The 11,417-nt window shown below is 42.3% G+C and overlaps 1 protein-coding gene across 3 annotated transcripts in view; it reads left to right on the top strand.

The window, feature by feature from the left end:
- Positions 1-5,347, top strand: part of ERICH5 (glutamate rich 5) — a 29,906-nt gene extending 24,559 nt beyond the window's left edge. Inside the window, exons 3-4 of one of the 3 annotated variants that reach the window (XM_037730117.1) lie at positions 2,265-2,377; positions 5,148-5,347. In XM_037730117.1, the coding sequence (XP_037586045.1) occupies positions 2,265-2,377 (113 nt within the window). In that variant the 3' untranslated portion in view covers positions 5,148-5,347. Of the gene's footprint in view, positions 1-2,264; positions 3,066-4,741; positions 4,779-5,147 lie in introns of those variants that run through there. The other 2 variants (XM_017504991.2, XM_017504992.2) reach the window with 2 other exon arrangements.
- The last annotated feature ends 6,070 nt before the right edge of the window (positions 5,348-11,417 follow it).

Genomic DNA, 11,417 nt, shown 5'->3' on the forward strand with positions numbered 1-11,417 from the left:
CTCAACCTCCCAAAGTGCTAGGATTACAGGCATGAGCCACTGTGCCAGGCCAATTCTTTCATTTATTAACTCAGCACTTTTTGCATGCCTAAACATATGCTAGGTGCTGAGATGCAGACTGAGTGAGAGACAGTCCCTGTCCTCAAGGGGCTCCTGTCTAGTGGGGGAGGGCAGGACGCTCATGCATCACCACAGCCTGTTGTGGGAACTGCTTTCCTAAAGATGTGTAAGAAGGGCTCTGGGAATAACATGGGAGAGGCAATAAAAGCAGATTGTATTTACATCGGGATTGGCAAACTCAAAAGTCTTTAGGCCTAGGATACTGAAAATGAGTGAGGGGAGGGACACACGCCATACCATGGGAGCCCAGGGGACCTTGGCAAACAGGAGAGCACAGCCTTGCCAAAAGAAGCAGCTCTGCACAGCTCCAGCCATGGAACTAGGGCCAATGCCGCCAAAGCCAACTTCTCAGCGAAACAGGGTTGTGTGTGCAATGTCCAACCTTGTTAGTGTTGGCTGTCTGTAAATGTTTAATGATTGTTTTTAAATACATAATGGCCAAGCAAGACAGATTTGCGGGCACCCCAGACCACTCTTTAATTTAGATATGAGTGAAACTTTCCCTCCCTCCCTCCCGCCCTTCCTTCCTTCCTTCCTTCCTCCCTCTCTTCTTCTCTTTCTCTCTTTCTTTCTCCCCTGGCCCACCCTTTGATTTACATACAAATAAAACTTTCCCTCCCCTCCCCTCCCCGTCCCTCTTTCAACAGAGTTTCGCTCTTGTTGCCCAGGCTGGAGTGCAATGGCGCCATCTCGGCTCACCACAGCCCCCGCCCCCTGGGTTCAAGCGATTCTCCCGCCTTGGCCTCCCAAAGTGCTGGGATTACAGGCGTAAGCCACCATGCCCAGCCTCTTTCTTTCTTTTTTCAGAGACGAGATCTTGCTCTGTTGTCCAAGCCAGAGTACAGTGATGCAATCGTAGCTCACTATAATCTCCAACTCCTGGGCTCAAGGGATCCTCCTGTCCTGGTTCTCAAGTAGCTACAAGAGTACAAGACTGTGCCACCATGCCTGGCTAATTTTTTTCTTTAAAAAAACCATCATTACTTTTTTTTGAGACAGAGTCTTGCTCTGTTACCCAAGCTGGAGTTCAGTGGTGTATTCTTAGCCCACTGTAACCTCTGCCTCCCAGGCTCAATCCGTTCTCCCTCTTTAGCCTCCTGAGTAGCCGGGCACTACCATGCCTGGCTAATCTTTGTATTTTTTGTACAGACAAGGTTTCATCATGTTGCCCAGGCTGGTCTTGGACTCCTGGGCTAAAGCAATCTGCCCGCCTCAGCTTTCCAAAGGGCTAGGATTATAGGCATGAGCAACCACCCCCAGCTGCCCAGCTAATCTTTGAAAAATATTTTGTAAAGTTGGAGGGTCTCTTTGCTCAGGCTGGTCTTGAACTCCTGGCCTGAAGTGATCCTCTTGCCTTAGCTCCCCAAAGCAGTGGGATTACAGGTGTTAGCCATCATGCCTGGCCATGAAACTTTCTATTGTCAAATGTTCTACTGCCATTTCTTTGGTAATTTTGCATCCTGATTTTACAGAGAATTTATTTCATAAGAGTATGCCAAGACTCTAGATGTTAACTGACTCAACATCAGCCATTCAGAGGCTCTGAGAGGATTGAGTTGATTACTTTTCTTTCTTTTCTTTTCCTTTCTTCCTTTCTTTTCTTTTCCTTTCCTTTCTTTTCTTTTTCCTTCCTTCCTTCCTTCCTTCCTTCCTTCCTTCCTTCCTTCCTTCCTTCCCTCCCTCCCTCCCTCCCTCCCTCCCTCCTTCCTTCCTTCCCTTTCCGTCTCACTCTGTTGCCCAGACTGGAGGGCATTGGCATGATCCCAGCTCACGGCAACCTCTGCCTCCTGGTTTCAAGTGATTCTCCTGCCTCAGCCTCCTGAGTAGCTAGGATTATAGGCTTGTGCCACCACACCCAGGTAATTTTTGTATTTTTAGTAGAGATGGGGTTTCACCACTTTGGGCCAGGCTGGTCTCGAGCTCCTGACCTCATGTGATCCGCCCACCTCAGCCTCCCAAAGTGTGGGATTACAGGTGTGAGCCACTGCACCTGGTTGAGATGATTACTTTTCTTGATTCCCCTGGGGAAACTTACTACTTAGAACTAAAGATCAGGAGCTGCCCCCACTGCAGACAAACTGTGGGATAATTTATGTTAATTCTAAATGATTGTCTCTTAGTATCTCCTTTGGTTACTTTTCCAGGTGAGACAGGGGAAAAGGCGGAAACAGAGATGGAGAATGAGAAAGGGAGTGAAGAGGCTGAAACCAAAGAGGAAGAAACAGGAGAAGCGGTGGACTTTTCAGCAGCCACATAGATAGGTATGGTGACAGAAGAGTGAGCTGACACAGCGTGTTATCATAGAGAAGACAAAAATGGTAGTGAAGCTTGTGGTTATGTAACTTATCTTTCTACATCTACATGTTTTCTATAATGAGTGTAGTTATATAGAGAGACTGCTGGAACTATGGGAAGGATATTTCCATATTCTTGATTCTATTGTTCTACAAAACTGCTAAGCCGTAAACAGTTTTCCTAGCTGCTTAGAATGGTTATACATTTAAAGCTATAGAAGCCAGAGTCAATAAAAATTATGTGATTTAATATTTAAGAGTGTGAGGGTGACTTTATTCATTGTGGACATGAGTCCATTCAGTACAGAAAATGAGACCCTAAAAAGAAGGCGTAAACCTTTAGGTACAGGTAGCTGGAGAAAGGGATTAGCAAATTTTAGGGAACTCACAATAATAAAGTAACACAGTTTTAATCATGATGGAATGAGAATGAACAACAGCCAAAATAATAGGATGAGCTAAACCAAATATTTCTGTCCTGTTACAGAATTTAGAGCTGATAAGAGCCTTAGGAAGTATGTCATCTACATACTTGCTCACCTTTAAGGCTGTCAACTATCACAGATCCTTATTTATCATGGAATATTAAACATGTTAACAGAATCCTTTTCAAAGGATTGCAAGCTCTGGTGCTATTGCAAGGTCAGGGATTATTTATTTATTTATTTATTTATTTTTTTTTTTTTAGACGGAGTTTCACTCTTGTTACCCAGGCTAGAGTGCAATGGCACGATCTCGGCTCACCGCAACCTCCGCCTCCTGGGTTCAGGCAATTCTCCTGCCTCAGCCTCCTGAGTAGCTGGGATTACAGGCATGCACCACCATGCCCAGCTAATTTTTTGTATTTGAAGTAGAGACGGGGTTTCACCATGTTGACCAGGATGGTCTCGATCTCTTGACCTCGTGATCCACCCGCCTCGGCCTCCCAAAGTGCTGGGATTACAGGCTTGAGCCACCGCGCCCGGCCTGGTCAGGGATTTTTTAAAATGAAAGGCTACACGTTTTCCATGTGCCATTTTGAATCAGCTGCTGATTTTATACTCACATGAGGTTTTTCAATTGATGTTATCCTTTAGAATAACTTTAAAAGTATTTTAAGGCCAGGCATGGTGGCACATGCCTGTAATCCCAGCACTTTGGGAGGTTGAGACGGGCAGATCAGAAGGTCAGGAGACCAGCCTGGCCAACATAGTGAAACTCTGACTCTACTAAAAATACAAAAACTTAGCTGGGCGTGGTGGTGTGTGCCTGTAATCCCAGGTACTTGGGAGGCTGAGGCAGGAGAATCCAGGAACTCGGGAGGTGGAGGTTGCAGTGAGCCAATATTGTGCCATTGCACTCCAGTGCGGGTGATGTGGCGAGAATCTGTCTCAAAAAAAAATTTATATGTATATATATACATATATATATATATATAAATATATATATATTTTTAATTAATTGACTTTTTAATGTATTTTGAAGACAATAAACAGCAAGGATTAAAACCTAGATTGTTGCTTATGTGGAATCTATTCTTGGTCTCTATTTTTATTTTTTTTGAGATATTGAATCTTGCTCTGTCACCCAGGCTGGAGTGCAATGGTGCTATCTTGGCTCACTGCAACCACCAGCTCCCGGGTTCAAGCTGGGATTATGGGTGTCTGTCACCACACCCAGCTAATTTTTGTATTTTTAGTAGTAACAGGATTTTACTATGCTAGCCAGCTGGTCTTGAACTCCTGACCTCATGATCCTCCCGTCTCGGCCACCCAAAGTGCTGGGATTACAGGCGTGAACCACTGTGCCCAGCCGCTCTATTCTTTTTTAGATGACTACAATTTAACGTAAGGCTTCAGCGGTAAAAAAAGGCTAAGAAGTCAAGATTTTTTTTTTTTTTTAAGATGGGGTTTCACCATGATGGCCAGGCTGGTCTTGAACTCCTGACCCCAGGTGATCCACCTACCTCGGCCTCCCAAAGTGCTAGGATTACAGGCGTGAGCCACCGCACCCGGCCAAAGTCAAGATTTTAGAAGCACTTATGATGCTTCTTTAGTGATGTACTACAGAGTCAATTTCTGAGAATTCTTCTGAAGTTGACCAGGTTTTGGCCGATGATTGTAAGTAATAAAAATAATAGCCAACTTTCCCACCAGTGAGTGCCTTGTGTTTATGAATATCAGAATAGAACTCTGGAAACATTTGGTTTCTTTATCTTATTTGTAAATATGTATTTTTCTTTTTTTAAAAAAATTCCTACTATTTCCTAACTAAATGTGTATTTTTAAGGTTACTACTCAGATGAATTAACTAATCTCTTTATTTTTATTTTTAATTTTTTGAGACAGGGTCTTACTCTGTTGCCTAGGCTGCTGTGTGGTGGTGTGATCATGGCTTACTGCAAGCTGGACTTCCTGGGCTCAGGCAATCCTCCCACCTCCCCTCCCCTGAGTAGCTGGGACTACAGGCATGTATTACCATGCCCGACTTATTTTTGTGTATTAAGTAGAGACAGGATTTTGCCATGTTGTTCAGCTGGTCTCAAACTCCTGAGCTCAAGCAACCTGCCTCAGTTTCCCAAAGTGCTGGGACTTCAGGGGTGGGTGAGCCACCTGGCCTAACTAGTTTCTTTCACTTTAGCTTTTACATTAAAATAACTACTAAGATGGCCTATAATTAATTATAAGAATATAGGATACAGGGAAGAATATATTTTCTTGATTCTGATTTTAATATTATGTTCTGACTGTAAAGTGCTGAGGAGGACAATAAAAGGAGCTCCTTGAGGAGATGACATCATCCTTTCTGCAAAGTAAAGGCACTGGTTGTGACTGCATTGAAAGCAAGCACTGTGTTTTATGTATCTTTGAATTCAGGCATTTAGCTCCTTTAATGGAATGTGGTAGGTACTCGATAAATATTTGTTGAATCAATAAATGAATAACAAATGCCAAGGAGTCCCATTTATACTTAATTCATTAAAAAATAATAGATATAAAATATAAATTTGGCTGGGCATGGTGGCTCACGCCTGTAATCCCAGCACTTTGGGAGGCCAAGGTGGGTGGATCTCTTGAGTCCAGGAGTTCAAAACCAGCCTGGGCAACATGGCGAGACCCCGACTCTACAAAAAATATAAAAAAAGAGCTGGGCATGATGGCATGTGCCTGTAGTCCCAGCTACTCAGGAGACTGAGAGTCAAATCATTTATTCTCATAAAATTTTGGAAGTTTATATAAATTTCTGGTACTTGCTCTACCTTTGTCTTTATCCTTTAATGTGGTTACTAAAACATTTTTGGAAACTTTGTTTTTTATTCTTTTAGATAATATTAAGTTTTAACACTAAACCCTTATAAAGAAAATATTTCACAATATATGAACATTTCAAAATTTAAATATTTTAAAATAATCTGTTAATTTAAAAAAGTAACAAATATCTACAGTATAAGTCAAATATAGAAGGGTATAAAATAGGTAGTGAAGTTTCCTTCCCATATCCTTTAGTCCTTCCATGAAAAAATAATATTTCTTGTGTATACTTCCCCCCAAAAAAGTATATGTATATACCAGGCTATATGTATATGCTAAAATATAAGTGTATGTTTACGTATCTACATTTTAGCTTTTTTTTTTTTTTTAGATGAAGATTTGCTCTTGTTGCCCAGGCTAAAGTGCAATGGTGCCATCTCAGCTCACTGCAACCTCCACCTCCCGGGTTCAAACGCTTCTCCTGCCTCAGCCTCCTGAGTAGCTGGGATTACAGGCATGTGCCACTATGCCCGGCTAATTTCGTATTTTTGGTAGAGATGGGGTTTCTCCATGTTGATCAGGCTGGTCTCAAACTTGTGATCTCAGATCATCTGCCCACCTTGGCCTCCCAGAGAGCTGGGATTATAGGCATGAGCAACTGTGCCCTGGGGGTCTTGCTATGTTGCCTAGGCTGGTCTCAAATTCTTGGCCTCAAGTGATCCTTCTGCCTCAGTCTCCCAAAGTGCTAGAATTACAGGCATGAGCCACTGGGACCAGCCTACATATCCACATTTAAAAACACAAATGATAATTTACATAGCCCTTGTATTGTGAAAACTACATGTAAAACCACTGATTGATCCTTTCCTTTTGCCTAAGACTGAGTCTTAACAGAGCAAAATGTATTCTGATGCTAGACCCCCAGACCCTGAAAGGATTTGACCAGTTTTGCCCCCAGATTCAAAATGCACAAGATGGACAAAAGGTTTGAGTTGTTAACAGAGAAACTACCAGCAGGGCTGGATTTTTCTATCCCTGGAGTGCTGTGCAACCACTTTATACCCAGTTTGTGTTCTTTCAATTGAGATAATTTCAGGCCCGGTATGATAGCTCATGCCTGTAATCCCAGCACTTTGGGAGGCCGAGGCAGGCAGATCATATGGTCAGGAATACAAGACGAGCCTGGCCAACATAATAAAACTCCATCTCTACTAAAAATATAGAAATTAGCCGGGTACAGTGGCATTTGCCTGTAGTCTCAGCTACTCGGGAGGCTGAGTCAGGAGAATCGTTTGAACCCAGGAGGCGGAGGTTGCAGTGAGCTGAGACTGCACCATTGCACTCCAGCCTGGGCAACAGAGCAAGACTCCATCTCAAAAAAAAAAAAAAAAGATAATTTTATTATTTCTGTACCTAATTGGGATGGAAATGAACAAATTTCCCCACTCTCATTCTTACGAGTGAATATAACATTTGTATTTACCAGCAGGGTGTGCCAGTTTGCAAATCTAGGAAATACCCAGACCAGACTCAAATTCTTGGTCAGAAGTGCCAACCCTCTGAGACAGCCACAGGGTAGAAATGTGTGGTTCAATGACTGGGTGTGGTGGCCCACACCTGTAATCCCAGCCCTTTGGGAGGGAAATCACTTGGGCCCAGGAGTTTGGGACCAGCCCAGGTAACATAGCAAGACCCTGTCTCTACAATAAATAAATAAATAGGTAAAAATTAAATAGTTTCAAACTATTACCTTACTGCTTTTTCCATTTAGACTTTGGAGTAAAAGCTCTTACCATATTTTGAGCAGTTCAAAACACCCACACCACTCTGAACAAATGCTTTATTCAGTATTGGACCTTGAAGTAAGAATTACTTAACTAAGAAAATGTTTCTTTCCACATTTAACTAATCAAAGAATGTTGGATGGCCATGGTCAAATAAACCTAGTAGGGTTTACGTTGTACTCTTTTAGCAAACACAATGGCTTGTTAGAGATGACAAGCATCCTTTTTTTCTTTTTCTTTTTTTTTTGTCTGGAGTGCAGTGGTATGCTCGGCTCACTGCAAACTCTGCCTTCTGGTTTTAAGTGATTCTGCTGCCTCAGCCTCCCAGGTAGCTGGGATTACAGGCAGGCACCACCACATCTGGCTAATTTTTGTATTTTTAGTAGAGACAGGGTCTTACTATGTTGGCCAGGCTGGCCTTGAACTCCTGAGCTCAAGAGATTCTCCTGCCTTGGCCTCCCAAAGTGCTGGGATTACAGGCTGAACCACCACATTTGGCCGAGTATCCTATTTTAATGGAGATAGTTTGGTGATCCAATTCTGAATTCTCTTTCACAAAGGCCAGTGATGTGGGCATCGTAAAGCCATTCAGTTGCTTGTACACATTTGTAAGGTAAAATGAGAATGACCCGCTGGGCGTGGTGGCTCACGCCTGTAATCCTAGCACTTTGGGAGGCCGAGGTGGGTGGATCACCTGAGGTCAGGAGTTCAAGACCAGCCTGGCCATNACCAGCCTGGCCATCATGGAGAAACCTCATCTTAAAAAAAAAAAAAAAAAGGGAATGACCCTTCCCTCGTTTCTTCTTTTCTCTCCTCACACCAGATAGCAAGGCATGCCACGCTTGAAATGTTGAAAGCATTTACTTATAAGATGTCATTACGTCTAAAACTATGTCAGCTTCTCACCTCTCCAGCGTTTATAAATTTATGTGTTTGGTTATAATCTCAGGGCTTTAATTGCCTATGCAGAATCTGTGTAATTTCAGAGAGCAGCTGACAAGTATGGAATTTCTCTTCCAGTTCCTCTTAGTATCAACAAAAGTTGGCATTAGTAATCCATGTCAGTCAAATTGCAGGCTTTTTGCTTTACTTGTCAGTACTACCACTCAGAACATTTACTGGGGAACATTTGAGGTGTTAAAAGTTAACAACCATATCATCATTCTTGTGCATAATGAAAGAGGTCTCTGGACATCAAAGCCAGGCTTTAATAATCCCAAAGGTAGAAGAAGGGCCAACCTACATTATTCTAAAGTACGCTTTCAGTTTAATAATATGCTACTGAAATTAATAAACATGCTACTCCCATCTACCACTGGGGATAGAGCTCTGCAAACCTCACTCATTTCCTGAAAGAATTCTGAGAAACCAACTGAGGATACCAGTTTTATTATTTTGAGAACTGTCTCATTTTTTTTCTCACAGAATATAGACATTTCTAACTTTTTTTTTTTTTTTTTTTTGACACAGAGTCTTGCTCTGTCACCCATGCTGGAGTGCAGTGGCACAATCTTGGCTCACTGCAACCTTCGCCTCCTGGGTTCAAGCCATTCTCTTGCCTCAGCCTCCCAAGTAGCTGGGACTACAGGCATGTGCCACCACTTCTGGCTAATTTTTGTATTTTTAGTAGAGATGGAGTTTCACCATGTTGACCAGGCTAGTCTTGAACTCCTGACCTCAAGTGATCCGCCTGCCTCAGCCTCCTAAAGTGTTGGGATTACAGATATGAGCCACCACGTCCAGCCTCAGAATTTCTTCTTAATAAAAGTAAGTATAGCGATTCAGACTATCACATAAATTTAAAAATAATGCATGTTGTAAACAATTGATTTCTGTGACCCTGATTCTAAACACTTTTTTTTTTTGAGACAGAGTCTCACTCTGTCACCCAGGCTGGAGTGCAGTGGTATGATCTTGGCTCACTGCAACCTCTGCCGCCTAGGTTCAAGCAATTCTTGTGCCTCAGTCTCCTGAGTAGCTGGGACTACATGGGAACGCCACTAAACTCAGCTAATTTTTGTGTTTTTAGTAGAGACAGGGTTTCATCATGTTGGCCAGGCTGGTCTCAAACTCCCAACCACAGGTGATCCACCCGCCTCGGCCCCCCAAAGTGCTGGGATTACAGGCATGAGCCACCAAGCCCAGCTCTGATTTTAAACACTTTTCAAAGAGTCATTCAATGACAGGAGAAGAGGCTTTTGATGGCAGCTGTACTGTTGGAGAGTAGCTTTGGGCTGGAGAGGGGGTATGGACCCACACTAGGAAGTCACAAGGCCCACTGGTGACTTTTCTAACCACCACCACACCTCTAGCAGTTCAGTGGAGAACAAAGTAATAGTGATTTGAAGTAGCAGTTATTTAGTGGATCAGTATAGCTTATCTTCAGGTTTCTAGATATAAGAGTTTGTAAATAACATTTTTTTGTTTTTTTTTGGGGGGGTAGAAATAAACATTTTCTGCCTAGGTACTTATATATGTCACAGAATGACTATGTAAGCAATAATTACAAAAGAAGGGTTTGTTATTAAAATAATTATTTTTTTATTTTCTGTATAAAACAATACATATTCATTGTAGAAACTTCCAAAAATATAAACAACTTTAAAAGATGAGATCTAAATATTACCCATAATTCATCAGCTGATCACTGTTAGCATGTTGATGTATATAAGAGATTATGTTTTAGTTGTAAAACTTGTTTCAGTAACAAGTTAGTCAAAGGGTCTCTACAAAAACATAAAAATATTAGTCAGGTGTGGTGGTATGTGCCGTAATCCCAGTTACTCAGGAGGCTGAAGTGGGAGGAATGCTTCAGCCAGGAGTTTGATGCTGCCGTGAGACATGATATGCCACTGCACTCCAGCCTGGGTAATGGAGAGCACCTCAAAATAAAAAAAAAGACCAACATGCAATGTCCGCCCCCACCCCCAATATTTTAACAAATTCTAGTGATTCTCTTTCAGTGTGGAAAAAACAACTCCAAGCCCCGACCCAGCCACAAATTAATTAACTTGGGTACCAGCATCTTATTTCCAGGTCTTTCATTCTAGAGTTTGATTTTGAAGTCATGACCCATATATAACTATTCCCCCCTAGACCCAACCTGGCCAAGGTGTCTAATTTCCTGGCTTTGGCTTAGGAACCGGCCCTTAAGCTGAGCTGGACTAATCAGAGGCTTCCCTGAGATTCTCCTGCCAGAGAGATCAGGAAATGGTTGTCTTTCTGCTGGGGTTAGTGCACTCACAGCCTGTATCTGGGCTCTGCAGCTTTTTCCCCCAAGAGACAGATGGAGCCGTGAGGTTTCTGGACTACATGTGCCTAAAGCCAGCTGTAATCTGGCCTCTGTGACTTGAGTCTATGCATTTATCTTTTATCCCCACGTAATACTAGTTTGAGTTGGGTTTCTGTCACTTACTAAAAAAACACTCTGAATATTAAAAGTAGAACAAAAGTGACTTATAAAGGAGCTGCAGAAAACAAGAGCAGAAATAATGATAAAGATATAATAGAAAGGATCAACAAAGCCAAAAAGTGGTTCTTTAAAAAGTTGATAAACTTCTGGCAAAGACTTACAAAGAAAAAAAAAAGAAGCCCAAATAAATCATATCAGAGATGAAAAGGGGGCACAGATATAGCAGAGATTAAAAAGATGTCTACAAATGTGAAAATTTACACGCAAATTCTGCAACACTGTAAATGACCCAAACTGCAGAAGACTAGAAAGTTTAAATAAGGTTTCATGTAATAGTTGGCTAAAACTGTTGAAAAAAATAAAGGTATAAAAGTGTATGAAGGGCCGGGCATGGTGGCTCAAGCCTGTAATCCCAGCACTTTGGGAGGCCGAGGCGGGTGGATCACGAGGTCAAGAGATCGAGACCATCTTGGTCAACATGGTGAAACCCCGTCTCTACTAAAACTACAAAAAATTAGCTGGGCATGGTGGTGCGTGCCTGTAATCCCAGCTACTCAGGAGGCTGAGGCAGGAGAAT

Source organism: Cebus imitator, unplaced genomic scaffold, assembly GCF_001604975.1.
Source record: "Cebus imitator isolate Cc_AM_T3 unplaced genomic scaffold, Cebus_imitator-1.0 Scaffold331, whole genome shotgun sequence".
NCBI classification, from domain to species: Eukaryota; Metazoa; Chordata; class Mammalia; order Primates; family Cebidae; genus Cebus; species Cebus imitator.